Source organism: Thalassophryne amazonica, chromosome 14 (genome assembly GCF_902500255.1).
Source record: "Thalassophryne amazonica chromosome 14, fThaAma1.1, whole genome shotgun sequence".
NCBI classification, from domain to species: domain Eukaryota; kingdom Metazoa; phylum Chordata; class Actinopteri; order Batrachoidiformes; family Batrachoididae; genus Thalassophryne; species Thalassophryne amazonica.
In genome coordinates, this window is record NC_047116.1 from 50,334,749 (window position 1) to 50,353,358 (window position 18,610).

Sequence of the window (18,610 nt, forward strand, 5' to 3'; positions counted from 1 at the left end):
TTCAATAAACTAATCAAGAAGGCCAGTGACGTTGTTGGGATGGAACTGGACACTTTGTCTACTCTGTCAGACAGGAGGATGCTGTCCAAGTTACAATAAGACAAGAGTTCCCATCCCTTACATGATGTCCTGGTGGAACACAGGAGCACCTTCAGTGACAGACTCATTCCACCTAAATGCACCACTGAGTGGTACATTCCTGCCTGTGCCTGTGGCCATCGAACTTTATAACTCCTCCCTCTCGGTGTCAGAAGACCTGACTCTACTAGACTCATTTTTCATTTCTACATCCTGTTTATATTGTGGATCTGTTGTTTAGATTGTATATTTGTACTGTTGTGTAATTAAAATTCTACTTAACTTAGTTTAAGTTCTTTTCTCTCCTACTTGCTATTTTGCACTGAGCACATGGCACAAAATTCTCCGTGGGATTAATACTGTATTCTGATTCTGATATCGATATCCGCTTACTCCAAGCAAGGGTCATGGGGGGGATTGGGAGCACAGCCTATCCCCAAAGTCATAGGGCATGAGGCAGGGAACACCACAGACAGGACAGCAGTCTGTCACATGGCTATATAATCTTTATGGTTCTCATAAATATCTATCATATCTATAAGATTGTGATCACTGACAGGTGAAGTGAATAACAATATTATCTCATTACAGTGGCACATGGTGGGGGGTATATTAAACAGCAAGTTAATATTTTGTCTTCGAAGTTGATATGTTGGAAGCAGGAAAAACGGTGATGCATAAATATTTCAGTGACTTTGACAAGGGCCAAATTGTAATGGCTGGACAATGATGCCAGAGCATCTACAAAATGCCAGCTCTTGTGGGATGTTCCTGGTCTGTAGTGGTCAGTACAAACAAAACTGGTCCAACGAATTAGAACCTTTGGATTAATGATAGGGTTATGTGGAATGTACTGGACAAACAAGTCTGGCCCCACCTTGTAACTGACAGGATTTAAAGGATCTGCTGCTGACATCTTGGTGTCAGATACCACAGCATGCATTCAGAGGTCTAGTGGAGTCTATGCCTATACAGTCAGGGCTGTTTTGGTGGCCTTTATGATTATACTTTGTGCTGTTTTGGTGGCAATAGGGGGATCTATGCAATATTAGGGACATGGGCACAACGCTATGGCTGATTGAGTATATGAAGTCTTGCATATTCTGTAATCTCATGTATCCAGTCCGACTTGTCTAAAGAAACCTGGTTGTAAAAGTGATGATTTATATTAACAATAATCCTTATATATAATTTGTCATCTGAAAGTGGAGGGACGGTGTGTAAAATGGGTGTACTGTAATTCTTAAATGTTATTGCTAGGAATGTCCCTTCAAAGTATTTTTTTAATTGATTGCGCTGGATAAATTAAACACGTTTCACAAATTGGTGCACGTTTCGTCTCGCTTCTTTTCATAAACGCGGTGGCAACGTAATGAAGAGACTGTTTTGTCAGGATTTGCTGCTGCTTTACCAGCAAAGCTAAGGTGGGTGATTTGCTTAAAAGCATATTTACCCTTTCTTCTTCAAATATGCACCAAGAACATTTTAATTAGAGAAATCACAATAAGTACACTTTCAGTCTCACCCTCATGTGGTGCTGATGGTGTGAAAGCAGGCATCACTCTGTCAGTTCTTGCTTCTGCTTCACCAGTAGGGCCTTGGTGCATGTTATAAAAGCATGCACTTAGTGTCACTTAGTATGTCTGGTTTGATCATGTCTGGTTTTTGTCCTTCTAACAAGCACTGTACAGTTCCGAACTCAGAGGAGTGTGGGGTCAGCCCCCCCCCTTACGTAAAAGTCCACTTTTGAAGGCATATATTTTAAAGACATTTTGCATATAATAATACAATACAAATAAAAAGTATACAGTTTACCCCAACTGATTTCTTCAATTTTCACCCTCATGAAGTGAACAGTTTATTATAGTTCTTTGTAAGTGTGACTAAAATTACTTTAAAAAATGGCTGGTTGAATTTTCACCAAACTTGGTGCAAATCTAGCTTGCATTAATGTCTCCAGATGATTAACTTTTGGAACAGATTGGTCAAAAGTCAATGTCAAGCAAAACATCACCCCGAAACATGTAATATTTGTGATTATAACTGACTCTATGATGAAGTGACAAAGAAGTTAAAATATGAAGTCCTAAAAACTAAAAAAAACAAAAAAAAAAACCTGAAAGGTTTGTTTCAGCTCCTTAATGCCTCATTGAAAATTTGTTATACTTGTCAGATGTTTACGCAAAATCTCACATTATACAAAACAAATGCAAAATACATTTTAAAATGAGAATTTCATTGACTGAAGATAATTTGTCCAAGATCAGATTGCCTTGTGTTAAAAAGTACTTTTCCTCAGTTACTCCCACAATCTGATAAATAAATACAATTGAGGTTTCCTTTTGGCTAGAAGAGACACACCCATGAATGCTTATTGAATGCTAGATGAATATAAGCTTAAAAGCACATCAGTCAACTTGCAACAGTGTATGACATTATGATTGATAATACATTCCACAAGGAATGAGATTTGTAACTGGAACGTATTTCAATTTTCCATTAAAGGAAGGGCAAAAGCATTTTTGCTGCTTTTTATACCGAGGGCTATTGCAATCAGCTTTCCCGTTTGTCTGTCCATCCATTTTCCCTTGTTAGTGTGATATCTCAAAAATCTTGGGGTCAATTTCAAGGTCACAGCGAGATATTCAAGATATTGTCATTGCCACCCTTGGTAGCTTGAAATGTCAGGAACCATTTGATCAGTTTCATTCATATTTAGCATAAGCGTGCACTTGGGTGATCCCTGACACTGTGTTACTGATTTGTGGGGACCGGGGGATATGTTATCTCCTGATAACTCTTGTTATTATGTAGCATATGTCATATGTGGTTTTTATGGGACATAGTGATCTCAGACCTGTGCCAAATGGATTCTGGCCAGTAGTGATGAGAATGAAAGTTTAGCCTAAAGCTGAACTGCACATCTTAAGCCTCCTGCTGTTGTGATATGTATCTGGGACTCAGCTGACATCCTCCTCCACTGTGTGTGTTTGTTTTTGTAGTAATGCCAGGCGATGGCCTCTAATGATCGATCCCCAGGGCCAGGCCAACAAGTGGGTGAAAAACATGGAGAAAGCCAACAACCTACATGTCATTAAACAAAGTGATTCTGACTTCGTTCGCACACTCGAGAACTGCATCCAGTTTGGCACTCCAGGTAAGCACGTTTTTGTGGAGGTGTAGATGTCTGTGGGAGGAAAGCAAGCTACAGATGTTTTTTATTGCAGACCATCATTCCTTTTCAATGAACCATTTATTGTTCAAAATTGTTACAAACCTTCACATAGACATTCAGGGGCTATGCAGGGAGTATCAAGTTTTGTTTGTTTGTTTTGTTTTTGTTTTAGCAGTTAAATGTTATATCTTTCCTGTTCATCGGGTGAGCAAAGTTGAGCAAAATGCGTTTCATGTTATGCAAGGCTACCCTCCCATAAAATGAAGCCCAAAGCAGATTTTGTTGGAGGATCCTCCTTCCAGCAGACATTAAGTCAAGCATATCACATTTATGACATTTGATACAGTTATAGCGCCTTGTACTTTCCCACAGAGATCGGTCTGTGTACCAGGAAAGGTCAGCAGGTTGGAGCTTTGTCCTTTCATGACACATGATAAGACATAGCTCTTCTTTATACCCCGTCACACATACGCCGACTGAGACCGAATGGCGTCAGAATGACACATCCGGCCACAGTCGGGAAGAATTGAAGTGTAGTTTTGCAGACGGACGGACGGCAGTCCCTGAGCAGTCTACATATTTGGTCCCATTCGCTCAGCTATCCTGAGTGTGTTGCACATGTTCAAAACACTCTTGGTGCTGTCGAGATGGGATGCACATCTGGCAGCGGTCTATGTGTCGTTTGTACGTCATCGCATTCTACATAATCTGACTTTTTCATAACAGCATTTGACATGATCTGATCGTGGTTGATTGAACTCTGACATGGATCGTCACAGCAACACCTGCCGGCATGTCCTGCTTGTGCCACACATGTCCACCTCGACTGGACCCCGGCCAGGGAGGGCAAAGAAAATGTTGATATGTAATAACATGTATGTGGCACGCATTCCTCATGTGCAATGGATGTTACCAGCACGGAATCAAACCGAAAGCATCATGTGCCACTACAGGTCAATGCATGGCACAGTGTATGCCACACGCATATCTGAACAGGTTGTTATATTCATAATAGGCCTTACAGTACATAAATAATGTGAAATATTGTGTCCATCATATCTGTGGCACCAGCACTGCTGCCACACAATGTACACGTCAGAGGCTCAGAGCTGAACAGATCTCACCACTGTAATATACGTTATTATCTGATCACCATCTAACCCCATAGGAGGTAGGACGTGGAACTGTTTTGTCAGCCCATGACACCATGAACTCACCTCCTTTACAGCCTCAGATGCATTTCACAGCGCAGGGAGGCGACTGCCAGGGAAGCTCCTCTTGCCCCACCTGCGCTGTGTGCTGACAATACCAACCCGCAAAAGTACTGTCCACCACGGCATATAAAAAGATTATCCATAGTAAGGTTCCTTTTTCAGAAAAGAAGCTTGTATAAAGTGCCCAAGCCATTTTCTGTTAAAAGCAGACAGTAGACTGATTCCTATGCATTTTGACCTGCCGAATTCAAAAATTGCACCTGTAATTTGCATAAACAAAATGGCCTCTCATTTCATGAAGCTTTTCAAATGTCCAGTGGTGGGCACAGATAACCAAAAAATTAACTTCGATAATAGATAATTGAAAAGTTATCTTCGATAAAGATAAAACAATAAACCACCCAAAAATGTATCGGAAGTCACAGATAACCGATAAGTTCCAATATTACTTCTTGACACATCTATAACTATTAGTAGAACAAATTTAATAGCTTATAATTATAAAAATAAAAACAGACCACAACAATAAGACCACACTTTTCTTTTAACATTCTGCCCCTGCTGGAAGCTCGTGTTTACTACAAAGCTCCCATCACAGAAGCACTTTGAGAGCAGCCATAAAGCCAACTCTCTATCAATTATGATGCTCCGGTCAGGCACAGGTCTTGAAAAATAAAGTCATGCTGACTTATGGTTTTGATTATAAATAACATTAATACCGATAGAATAACTCCATTAATGTCAGTTATGTCATTTTTACAAAGTTAAAATATAACATATATCTTTTAATGTTGAATAATGCACTAATTCTGAGGTTTTGTAACAAACAGACAGATCGCAAAGGATTCTGGGTAAAAGTGCCTCTTTTTGGAGCGAGGCCGAGGGGAAGGCGAAGGGCTACAAATCCCTCCGTTTGGAGGGGTAGGAGGAGCTTATTGCTGTCTCTGAAAAAACAAACATGGCGCCGAAAGAGCCGCACAAATGAAGTGGCTTTCATTACAAATTACGCTGTTTAGAAAGTTATAACTTGCCAAAAAACTTTACAGGCAGTTGTCTATGACAGCAGCGTGTCTGCTGCTGGATGCATGTTGCGTACGTTGTCGTTCTGAAGAATATCGTAACGTCGCTCGTGCGCTGCGTTATAATGCATATACACATGAACGCTACGATAAGACACTTTTATATCTCACAACGGAGAAAATCATGATAAAGTGTAAGCATGTTAATTTGTATGTTCATAAATCTTTGGATAATATCAATCCCTGTTGTTGGATTTCAAGGTCTGTAACACGTGTGTATTTTGTAAACAAACGGAGCCCTGAACACACTCATCTAATAAGCTTTCAGGCAGAAAATGAAAAGTTTCATCAATGGGAATAAGTTGGAAAATATATACACACACATGTATATGTGTAACACATAACCTGACGTCCTAATAGACTGATATTATTTGTCAAGGAAATTTCTAAAGGAAATAAGGCTGGATGCAAAAAATGGGAGAATTTGAAATAGAAATAAGGTTGTAATTCCATTAAAAAAGTGAAACTTGTATAATGTATACATTCATTGCACACAAAAAAAGCCATTTGCAAAGCCATAAAGTTGATTTGACAATCATCTGACATAACCGGGGTCAAAATAAATAGAACACTGCTATCTACTGGTTCCCACATGCTTAGTGAACACTACTGACCAGTAGATGGCAATAGAGGCCTTGAAAACAAAATTCCAGATACAGTAATCCCTGTCTGCTACATTTAAAATGCCTGGAAATTAACAAACGCAAATAAAACCAACATCTATAAACGCAGAGAATATATTCAAGAGAGTTTTAGGCACTAGAGTTTAATGCTGTTGTCTGTGGAGCCTGAACAGAGTGTCTGAAATGCATTTGTCCTGTCATGATGTACTGAGATTACATCATCCTACCCAAAATGCATTGTGGGTCACAGGATATGCTCACAAAACCTTAAAAATTAGCACATTACTTTAAAACTAAAACATATATCTGATATTTTCACTTAATAAAACTTCAGACATGACAGTAATTTTAAATAACTTGTCCAAAATTTGCTTGGTTAAAATTTGAACCATAAGCTAAAAACGTATGCCTCTGGATGACTTAGGTGATATCGGCAGCCTATTAGTATGGTGTTAAAAGAAATGTTTGTTTTTTTTCTCTTTTGGGGCTGTTTTTCTTTTGTTTGTAGATGATTGAGATCCTTTTATACAAGCGGTTCTTTTCTGTTAGCAAAGGTTATAGCTGTGCGTTTGTTACAAAATTTTTAACAGGTGAGTGCTAAACTAATTTTAAAAATGCTTGTCACTGTTCAGCTTTGTTTATTTTATTGATTGGTTTAAAAGTTATTGGACAAAGATTAATTGGAAGGTAATTGGTCTGATAATGGTTTTTAAAGTTATCTAAAAAGATAATCCGATAAAGAAAACATTGTCTTTGATAATTATCTGTTATCGGATTATCGGAAGTGTGCCGACCACTGTAAATGTCTGCTTGTGTTTGCGTTACAAGAGAAAATAAAACTTCTATTTCCGTGTATTTTGACATGCTGAGTTCGGTTTTTGTTCCTGGCAAGCTGTGGCTTTACTCCTTCACCCCAAATTTGCATAAAACAAAATGGCCGTCCACTTCATCAAATTTGTCAGAAGTGTCGTGCTGTTTGCTTTGGATGAGAAAATACAACTTATATTTCTATGTAATTTGACCTGCTGAATTTAAATATTGTTGTTGGAAAGTTATATCCCTAGTCCTTCTCCCCATAATTAGCAAAAAAATGTAATATTTGTTCCACTGAAAGAATGTAAAAACATTCATTATTTATTTTATATACAACCCCAATTCCATTGAAGTTGGGACATTGTGTAAAATGTAAATAAAAACAAAATACAATGATTTGCAAATCATCTTCAACCTATATTCAATTGAATACACCACAAAGACAAGATATTTAATATTCAAACTGATAAACTTTATTGTTTTTGTGCAAGTATTTGCTCATTTTGAAATGGATGCCTGCAACACATTTCAAAATAGTTGGGACAGTGGTATGTTTACCACTGTGTTACATAACCTTTCCTTCTAACAACACTCAATAAGCATTTGGGAACCAAGGACACTAATTGTTAAAGCTTTGTAGGTGGAATTCTTTCCCATTCTTGCTTGATGTACGACTTCAGTTGTTCAACAGTCCCTGAAAAAGACGTTGCTTGGATGCAGAGGCAGAGGCGTAGCACCAAATTCTGGGCCCTAGGTACTAGCCACATTGAAGACCCAAACTGTTATGTTCTTTTTTATTAACGCAAACACCAAATTTCTAATGCGTAGTCAAACCAGGTCTAAATCATGTATACCTTGGCTCACACCTGGGAGTCAGAACCCTTTTTAAAGTTGGGGGAGCAATATTGAGTTGGGGGTCTGGGGGACCAAATTGCACCATTTTCTAGAAAATAGTGCAATTTGGTGCATTCCCGTATGTTAAAATATACAGGAATGCACAAAATTGCACCATTTTTCTAGAAAATGGTGCAACTACTAAACACCTCCTCTTTCTGTCAGATCCTGTTTGGGATGTGTGTGTGTGTGTGTGTGTGTGTGTGTGTGTGTGTGTGTGTGTGTGTGTGTGTGTGTGTGTGTGTGTGTGTGTGTGTGTGTGTGTGTGTGCGTGTGTGTGTGTGTGTGTGTGTGCGTGTGTGTGTGTGTGTGTGTGTGGTGGTGGTGGTGGTGGAGGGGGGGGTGTCGCCTGTGCGCCTGGACTAAACCATTGTACAAATGTGCAGGGGTGGAAGGGCCCTCAGAGATCTTTCAGTATTATTGTTAGAGCAGAATTATGTTTTGCAACATTTGCATGGACATTAATAACATGCAACACAAAAATGTATTTAATGGCAGTTTTTTGTGGCCCCCCCCCCATGCTCTGGGCCCTCGGTACATAGTACCCTTTACCCCCCAGTCCGACGCCCCTGCTTGGATGGCAGCATGTGTTGCTCCAAAACCTGGATGTACCTTTCAACATTGATGGTGCCATCACAGATGTGCCATGGGCACTAACACACCCCCATACCATCACAGATGCTGGCTTTTGAACTTTGCGCTGGTAACAATATAGATGGTCTTTTTCTTCTTTTGTCAAGAGGACACAACGTCCAACAATTTGAAATGTGGACTCATCAGACCACAGCACACTTTTATGGAACCAACTTTGCACTCTAAATGGAACCAAATGCAACACAACACAAATGGGATGAATAATCCCTGTCACATGACATGCAGAGCACCAATCAAATGACAAAGATCCACTCAGCCGTTATATAAAAGTTATCAACACAGCATAACCTGTGTTTCTATATGGAAAGAAGGGCTGGAATGTCATTCCTACACTCATATTGCTATATCTAATAAAAATAATAAATGCATGAGGCAAAAATATCATCACCGGCATGCCCGGCAGGTCTGAAAAAAAGCGGTGTGGTGCTTTTTATTTTTATTTTACAGATCACTGTAATTCCTGTGTCTAATAAAAGTTATCAGCAGTGATCCTGCCATTGCTATGTCCTGCTCAAGTCAGTGCGCCAAGGGTTCGAGTGGCTGAGAGAATCATGTATGAGTGGGTGGGTGGGTGACCGCACCAATTCCGGCTTTGACACATATGAGTGAGTCCGGCCCATACATTGGTTGTACTCCGATGTCCAGTACCGGCAGTTCCTGTGCAAAGAGAGGACACAGCACTCCCTCCCACTCCGGTCCCGTTTTTTCCATCCAGAAGTTTGGACATCAGGCAGTGTTCAGTTCCTTTTATGGCCGTCTGACAGCAGTTTGTGTTGTCTAAGAGTTGTCGAAATACGCTTTGGATGTGATCATGCAGGTGTGGATGAGGCAGTCTGGACGGGATCCGCCCACAGTCTACACACGACTTTCCTTCCCGACTGTATCCGGATTATGGCCATATTTGTGAAACCGTATTAGATGCTAATAAAGTTCACACATGACTGAAGCCATTATTAATCTTGTTGAATGCAGTTTATAGGAATAAATGTCAGACTCCGCTGAGCTTTAATTTTCACTCGCAGTCTGGAAGTGGTGATGGCCCTGGAGATAATTTTTCAGGCCTACAGCTGTCAGAATACGTTTTAGTATGTAAGATAGCGTACTGTATGTGCATACTAAGAGATGGCATAAGCACAGATATGGAGCGCGTGCATGACACAGTTGTTTGATATGGAACTCACATTAGTTGATTTTTGACATCAGACAAATTACACTTTTGTCTTGTGAGAGCTTTGCTCTGCAGGTAAAAGTAAATGGTAGAAATAAAAGGGGAGGTGATGGTCTAGTGGTTAAGACCAAACCAAATGATCCCCGGTTCAAATCCCAGCCTGACTGGAAAATCACTAAGGGCCCTTGGGCAAGGTCCTTAATCCCGTAGTTGCTCCCTGTGTGTAGTAAGTACCTTGTATGGCAGCACCCTCACATCGGGGTGAATGTGAGCATTATTTGTAAAGCATTTTCAGCGTCTGATGCAGATGGAAAAGTGCTATATAAATGCAGTCTATTTGCTGTGTCGGCCTGGTTTCTGGACATTCTTGCTATGTGTGACAGGTAAGGGTGTAACGATACATGTATTTGTATTGAACCATTTCGGTATGGGACATTCAGTTTGGTACAGGGCTGTGCATGGGTGAGTTCGCGTTGCGTGTGTTTACATTCAGTGGTGCCAACTTGACGACTTTCTTGCTAAATCTGTCAACTTTCCAAACCCTCTTGATGATCTATTTCCTCAAAAGCGACTAGCGACAAATCTAGCTACTTTTCCTGCCGTTACTGGATACTTTTCTGATGTTTAGCGACTGAAAGTGAAAATCTCTGTCACCGAGCGACAGCGGGTCTCCCCCTCCTCTGCAGCTCTACCAGCACCAGCCTGTGCAGTGGGATATCTACAATTCTCCTCACTTGGACTCACTCAGCCTACTGACCTTGTTTGCTGCGCTGTGATTAAAAAAATAAATAAAAACTAGAAGCACTCAGAGAGTGCAAACCTCCGCCAAGGCCATAGGGTCACTGACCCTAAAGAGAATCCCTCCTTGGCACAGTGATCAAATCAGATCAAATCAATTTTATTTATATAGCGCCAAATCACAACAAACAATTGCCCCAAGGCGCTTTATATTGTAAGGCAAAAGCCATACAATAATTACAGAAAAACCCCAACGGTCAAAACGACCCTCTATGAGCAAGCACTTGGCGACAGTGGGAAGGAAAACTCCCTTTTAACAGGAAGAAACCTCCAGCAGAACCAGGCTCAGGGAGGGGCAGTCTTCTGCTGGGACTGGTTGGGGCTGAGGGGAGAGAATCAGGAAAAAGACATGCTGTGGAAGAGAGCAGACATCAATCACCAATGATTAAAAGCAGAGTGGTGCATACAGAGCAAAAAGAGGTGAATAAAAAGAAACACTGGGTGCATCATGGGAAACCCTCCAGCAGTCTAAGTCTATAGCAGCATAACTAAGGGATGGTTCAGGGTCACCTGATCCAGCCCTAACTATAAGCTTTTTCAAAAAGGAAAGTTTTAAGCTTAATCTTAAAAGTAGAGCGGGTGTCTGTCTCCCTAATTCGAATTGGGAGCTGGTTCCACAGGAGAGGAGCCTGAAAGCTGAAGGCTCTGCCTCCGATTCTACTCTTACAAACCCTAGGAAGTACAAGTAAGCCTGCAGTCTGAGAGCGAAGCGCTCTATTGGGGTGATATTGTTATGTGTCGGACGCAGTCGGAGAACCGACCAGCGTTTGAAGTAGGACCCAACATAAAGGAAACAGAGCACGGTTCAAAGGATAACAGAATTTAATGACATAACAGTGAGTGCTAAACAAATAAGTGCGCGGTCTGGCGAGGTGGAAGAACGGTGCGCTCCCAGCAGCACAAACGGTCCGGAGCCAGAACAGTTCGGACCCAAGGACCCCGCCGACACCCCCCAGGTGGCCGCGACCAACCGAGTCTGTGAAAGAAGAAACCATCATGTGAGTCCACCACTCCACACACAGAGAGACCACTCAAAGGTGTACATAAACAGCAAACACTTACTGGCTTAATCACCAATCAGCTTCCCACCCTGCAGGCATGGAACACCCAGTTCAATTCTCCACTGCAGTGGAAGCTGATTAAACGACTAACATAACAGCTCAATATAATAAGGTGTGAGGGACACCACATCTACTGACTGTACTCATGTTAGTCACAAAACCTAAAGTACCTCAGGAAGTGTGCTGACGAGCGTGAGACCTCACCCCCTCCTCTTTCACAGACCATGGCATCAAACCTGGTACGGTCTCTGCGTCCATGATGATGAGATGGTTCTCTAAACGTCGATCTCACCCGTCTGATCACAAGGTCGAGTCTCTGGCAAATACACACTGTGTACTCCAGACTTAAATGCAACCATGCCCCAATCCATATAGATGCACCACAGCTGTGAGTCCTGACGAGCTGCACATGACCAGCCTCAGGTGATCAGGGTGAGGTCCTAATAACTCAGCCACACAGCCACTCAGTCCTGAACGCATGCCACCTGGAAGGAAAAACAAAAGACAGAAAACAGAAGACAGAAACAAAAGCCAGCCAGGCACCCCAGCCACAACAGCACCCCACCCTCACGGGAAACCTCCCGGCGACCACACAAACCTGGCCCAGGAAAAACACCCCCCTCCAGGGACCATGGCTGGAAACAGTATCTGCATTCATCTTCCAACTGAATCTTCATTTAACAGAACTATTGACGTCTGCACCTCTGACTGCATCTTTGCCTTTGTTTCTGTCATTCAGTTTGCACAGGTGTGGCCAGGAGTTCTTGAACCTGTGCGGTCAGCCTTTGTCCGACCATGTTTAAAGTCTGTTTAGTCATAAAACAAAAAAGACAAACACAAACAACCAAACCACCCCCCCCCCCTCCCCAGAGGACTGTCCCATCAAACCCCAGGAAGAGGAGAAAAGAAAAACACAACCCAAACTTAAGCTTGCAAACAAAAAACGCTAACACCCCCCCGGACGACATGTAGGGACCAACACCCCCCAGAGGACATCCCGCCAGCTCCAGGAGTAATAACCACAGCCGAAGTCCCTCTGGGATCCAAAGTCACCCACGGGGACTCCCAGCGCCTCCCAGAGGACCGTTCCATCAAACCCCAGGAGACGCCCCCCCTCATGACTAACAGACCCAGCCCCGGCCGTCTATGGCTAGATGGACCCACAGCCCTTTCCCCCCCAGAGGACACCACAGTCACACCCTGAGGGCGGAAACTGGGGGGAAAAACAAAAGAAAAAAAAAACATACAAACAAAACAACCCCAACCCCACCCCCTCGGCGCAGTGGAAACTGGAAGTATGTCCAGTGTCACCAACCACGACTATACCCCAGAAGTCAACCGGGAGGAGTGGAACAGCGATAATGGCAGACGGCACAAAACGGCGCCACCCCTCCGACTTCCAAACCAGCCACCAGCTGCGGGTATATTCTACTGCCCCAAACCTCAGCTACGCCGATGGCATACGGCTCAAAGGCGCGCTGAAGCCGGAGGTGGAACAGGGAATCAACAAAAAAAATAACACCCCGAACCCCCCCCCCCCCCTCCCGGGTGCAGAGGTTACCTGGGAAACGCCCAGCATAACCAAACTGCACCACTCCAGCAACGCCGACAACCTACGGCTCACACGGCTGGAGCCAGAGGAGAAGAGAGGGCACAAAAAAGAAAAAAGAAAAAACAACCCAATTACCCCCCCATCACCCCCCAGAGGACCGTCCCATCAAACCCTGGGAGGTGAAACCAAAAGAAATAAAAAGAAAGACTAACAGACTAACATAAAGTTACCTGGGTCCTTTCTATGCTCCAGACAGCCTGCACGGTCACGACCCCAGAACACTAATAGTGTAGAACATCCCACACAAAAACCAACTCAAAAAACACCCACAAAAAATGAACCAACACAAAACTAATAAGTGACTTATACTGTTAAGCTCAAACAAATGGAACACACCTGTTCCACCTTAAGAGCAATAACGGTAATGTGACTCGGTCACCAACAGGGGGAGCCAAAGTGCTAAAAATAAAAAACCCCTTTGGTAACCGAGAAAACAACTCACGCTGCTTTCCCTGTGCGCAGCTACGTGTAAACACACAACCAAAATGTGCTTCAACTAAATTACGCCGAAGCTGACACAACAGACGCAGTAGCTATCTTCACCCGGGGAGACGGGGCTACAACTGTAACCACAGGAAGCACAGCGACCCGTGCCACAGAACTCCGCCGTGCGCATTCACCCATTAAAGACACACTCATGCAGCTCCCGTTTTACCTCTTATCCGGTCGAAGTGTGACGTGAAGCCGTCGCTATTCACACTCCACAACAACCCACAGATAAGGCAACACCACAGGAACACGGCTGCAAGAGAGCTCAAATCACTATTCAATAATGGGTTCTCCGACATGCACCATCCGGGCGGAGAGCAACTGATCCGGATAACTTCTGACATCTGCTGCCGCCTTCCCGGCGCAGTACCGCCTCTGCTACCGCTGGGTCCGTGATGTATTGGCCAGAGACTACTGTTATGTGTCAGACGCAGTCGGAGAACCGACCAGAGTTTGAAGTAGGACTCAGCATAAAGGAAACAGAGCACGGTTCAAAGGATAACAGAATTTAATGACATAACAGTGAGTGCTAAACAAATAAGTGTGTGGTCTGGCGAGGTGGAAGAACGGTGCGCTCCCAGCAGCACAAACGGTCCGGAGCCAGAACAGTTCGAACCCAAGGACCCCGCCGACACCCCCCAGGTGGCCGCGACCAACCGAGTCTGTGAAAGAAGAAACCATCATGTGAGTCCACCACTCCACACACAGAGAGACCACTCAAAGGTGTACATAAACAGCAAACACTTCCTGGCTTAATCACCAATCAGCTTCCCACCCTGCAGGCATGGAACACCCAGTTCAATTCTCCACTGCAGTGGAAGCTGATTAAACGACTAACATAACAGCTCAATATAATAAGGTGTGAGGGACACCACATCTACTGACTGTACTCATGTTAGTCACAAAACCTAAAGTACCTCAGGAAGTGTGCTGACGAGCGTGAGACCTCACCCCCTCCTCTTTCACAGACCATGGCATCAAACCTGGTACGGTCTCTGCGTCCATGATGATGAGATGGTTCTCTAAACGTCGATCTCACCCGTCTGGTCACAAGGTCGAGTCTCTGGCAAATACACACTGTGTACTCCAGACTTAAATGCAACCATGCCCCAATCCATATAGATGCACCACAGCTGTGAGTCCTGACGAGCTGCACATGACCAGCCTCAGGTGATCAGGGTGAGGTCCTAATAACTCAGCAACACAGCCAGTCCTGAACGCATGCCACCTGGAAGGAAAAACAAAAGACAGAAAACAGAAGACAGAAACAAAAGCCAGCCAGGCACCCCAGCCACAACAGCTATGGTACTATGAGGTCCCTAAGATAAGATGGGACCTGATTATTCAAAACCTTATAAGTAAGAAGAAGAATTTTAAATTCTGTTCTGGAATTAACAGAGAGCCAATGAAGAGAAGCCAATATGGGTGAAATATGCTCTCTCCTTCTAGTCCCTGTCAGTACTCTAGCTGCAGCATTTTGAATTAACTGAAGGCTTTTCAGGGAACTTTTAGGACAACCTGATAATAATGAATTACAATAGTCCAGCCTAGAAGAAATAAATGCATGAATTAGATTTTCAGCATCACTCTGAGACAAGACCTTTCTAATTTTAGAGATATTGTGCAAATGCAAAAAAGCAGTCCTACATATTTGCTTAATATGCGCATTGAAGGACATATCCTGATCAAAAATGACTCCAAGATTTCTCACAGTATTACTGGAGGTCAGGGTAATGCCATCCAGAGTAAGGATCTGGTTAGACACCATGTTTCTAAGATTTGTGGGGCCAAGTACAATAACTTCAGTTTTATCTGAATTTAAAAGCAGGAAATTAGAGGTCATCCATGTCTTTATGACCGAAAGACATTCCTGCAGTTTAACTAATTGGTGTGTGTCCTCTGGCTTCATGGATAGATAAAGCTGGGTATCATCTGTGTAACAATGAAAATTTAAGCAATGCTTTCTAATAATACTGCCTAAGGGAAGCATGTATAAAATGAACAAAATCGGTCGTAGCACAGAACCTTGTGGAACTCCATAATTAACCTTAGTCCGTGAAGAAGACTCCCTATTTACATGAACAAATTGTAATCTATTAGATAAATATGATTCAAACCACTGCAGCGCAGTGCCTTTACTACCTATTGCATGTTCTAATCTCTGTAATAAAATTTTATGGTCAACAGTATCAAAAGCTGCACTGAGGTCTAACACGACGAGCACAGAGATGAGTCCACTGTCTGAGGCCATAAGAAGATCATTTGTAACCTTCACTAATGCTGTTTCTGTACTATGATGAATTCTAAAACCTGACTGAAACTCTTCGAATAGACCATTCCTCTGCAGATGATCACTTAACTGTTTTACAACTACCCTTTCAAGAATTTTTGAGAGAAAAGGAAGGTTGGAGATTGGCCTATAATTAGCTAAGATAGCTGGGTCAAGTGATGGCTTTTTAAGTAATGGTTTAATTACTGCCACCTTAAAAGCCTGTGGTACATAGCCAACTAATAAAGATAGATTGATCATTTTTAAGATCGAAGCATTAATTAACGGTAGGGCTTCCTTGAGCAGCCTGGTAGGAATGGGGTTGATGGTTTGGAGGAAGTGACTAATGAAAGTAACTCAGACAGAACAATCAGAGAGAAAGAGTCTAACCAAATACCAGCATTACTGAAAGCAGTCGAACATAAAGATATGTCTTTGGGATGGTTATGAATAATTTTTTCTCTAATAGTTAAAATTTTGTTTGCAAAGAAAGTCATGAAGTCATTACTTGTTAAAGTTAAAGGAATACTCGGCTCAATAGAGCTCTGACTCTGTCAGCCTGGCTACAGTGCTGAAAAGAAACCTGGGGTTGTTCTTATTTTCTTTAATTAGTGATGAATAGTAAGATGTCCTAGCTTTACGGGGGGCTTTTTTTATAGACTCTTTTTCCAGGCTAAATGAAGATCTTCTAAATTAGTGAGACACCATTTCCTCTCCAGCTTACGGGTTATCTGCTTTAAGCTGCGAGTTTGTGGGTTATACCACGGAGTCAGGCACTTCTGATTTAAAGCTCTCTTTTTCGAGGAGCTACAGTATCCAAAGTTGTGCTCAATGAGGATGTAAAGCTATTGACGAGATAATCTCACTCACAGAGTTTAGGTAGCTACTCTGCACTGTGTTGGTATCTGGCATTGAAGAACATAACAAAGAAGGAATCATATCCTTAAACCTACTTACAGCGCTTTCAGAAAGACTTCTACTGTAATGAAACTTATTCCCCACTGCTGGGTAGTCCATTAAAGTAAACGTAAATGTTATTAAGAAATGATCAGACAAAAAGGGGTTTTCAGGGAATACTGTTAAGTCTTCAGTTTCTATGCCATATGTCAAAACAAGATCTAAAGTGTGGCTAAGGTGGTGGGTGGGCTCATTTACATTTTGAGCAAAGCGAACTGAGTCTAATAATAGATTAAATGCAGTGTTGAGGTTGTCATTCTCAGCATCTATGTGGATGTTAGTGCTTAGGTCAGATAATTATAGGGGGTGATTTTAACATCACCCCATATAATTATCTCACCTAAGCACTAAGTCAGACAAAAGGTCTGAAAAATCACAAAGAAACTCACAGTAACGACCAAGTGGATGATAGATAATAACAAATAAAACTGGTTTTTGAGACTTACAATTTGGATGGACAACACTAAGAATTAAGCTTTCAAATGAATTAAAGCTCTGTCTGGGTCTTTGATTAATTAATAAGCTGGAGTGGAAGATTGCTGCTACTCCTCCTCCTCGACCCGTGCTTTGAGCATTCTGACAGTTAGTGTGACTTGGGGGTGTTGACTCATTTAAACTAACATATTCATCCTGCTGTAACCAGGTTTCTGTAAGGCAAAGTAAATCAATATGTTGATCAATTATTATATCATTTACTAACAGGGACTTAGAAGAGAGAGACCTAATGTTTAATAGACCACATTTAACTGTTTTAGTCTGTGGTGCAGTTGAAGGTGCTATATTATTTTTTCTTTTTGAATTTTTATGCTTAAATAGATTTTTACTGGTTATTGGTGGTCTGGGAGCAGGCACCGTCTCTACGGGGATGGGGTATTGGGGGGCTGGCAGGGGGAGAGAAGCTGCAGAGAGGTGTGTAAGACTACAACTCTGCTTCCTGGTCCCAACCCTGGATAGTCACGATTTGGAGGGTTTAATAAAATTGGCCAGATTTCTAGAGATGAGAGCTGCTCCATCTGCCTTGTTTTTGTGGAGTTAGAAACTAGAATGTCAAAATCCCCCCTATCCCGCAATGGTGAAGAATCCTTTAAAAAATTCCTGGATCCGGATCGTGATCTGGATCACCATTAAAATGTAATCACTTGTTCCTCTTGTCATTTCCAACCACTCCACAAAATTTCATCAAAATCCATTCAAAACTTTTTGAGTTATCCTGCTGACAAACAGACAGACAAACAAACAAACGCGACCGAAAACATAACCTCCTTGGCGGAGGTAAAAAACCCACACACCATTAAAAAAACACCACAATTTATTGAATCCCCCTTATCGAGCAGACAATACAAGTATGATCCTTCTGTTCCTCTGTAGATGACCCATAGTCACAGACGTACAGTCATGAAATGACATGAATGAAGCAGTGCGTGTTTATCATGTTCACATCTGCTGGCCTGGTGTATCCAGCAGGCCCTGTGCGCATGTACAGCGAGGGGTGCGCCGATGGAGAGACACCGCGTCATGTGTACCATAGTTCACATGGGTGACGTGACATTCAGATAGCCAGCTGAGTGGTCACATGATCAGATGGTCCTTTTCACATGGAGCAGCCTGCTGGTGTGCATGCTGAGAGGCCGCTCCAACCTGTGGCAAAAGCGATATATGGGGGGGGGGGGGGGGGCGCCATGCTCACACGCACGATACACACGCATACCACATGTGTTGAGGGGAG

The 18,610-nt window shown here is 42.5% G+C and overlaps 1 protein-coding gene across 1 annotated transcript in view; it reads left to right on the plus strand.

Annotated features, from left to right (window-relative positions):
* LOC117524084 (dynein heavy chain 7, axonemal-like) overlaps window positions 1-18,610 on the plus strand; it is a 289,259-nt gene that overhangs the window by 184,881 nt on the left and 85,768 nt on the right. Inside the window, 1 exon segment of the mRNA XM_034185816.1 lies at window positions 3,081-3,235. Within this exon segment, the coding sequence (XP_034041707.1) occupies window positions 3,081-3,235 (155 nt within the window).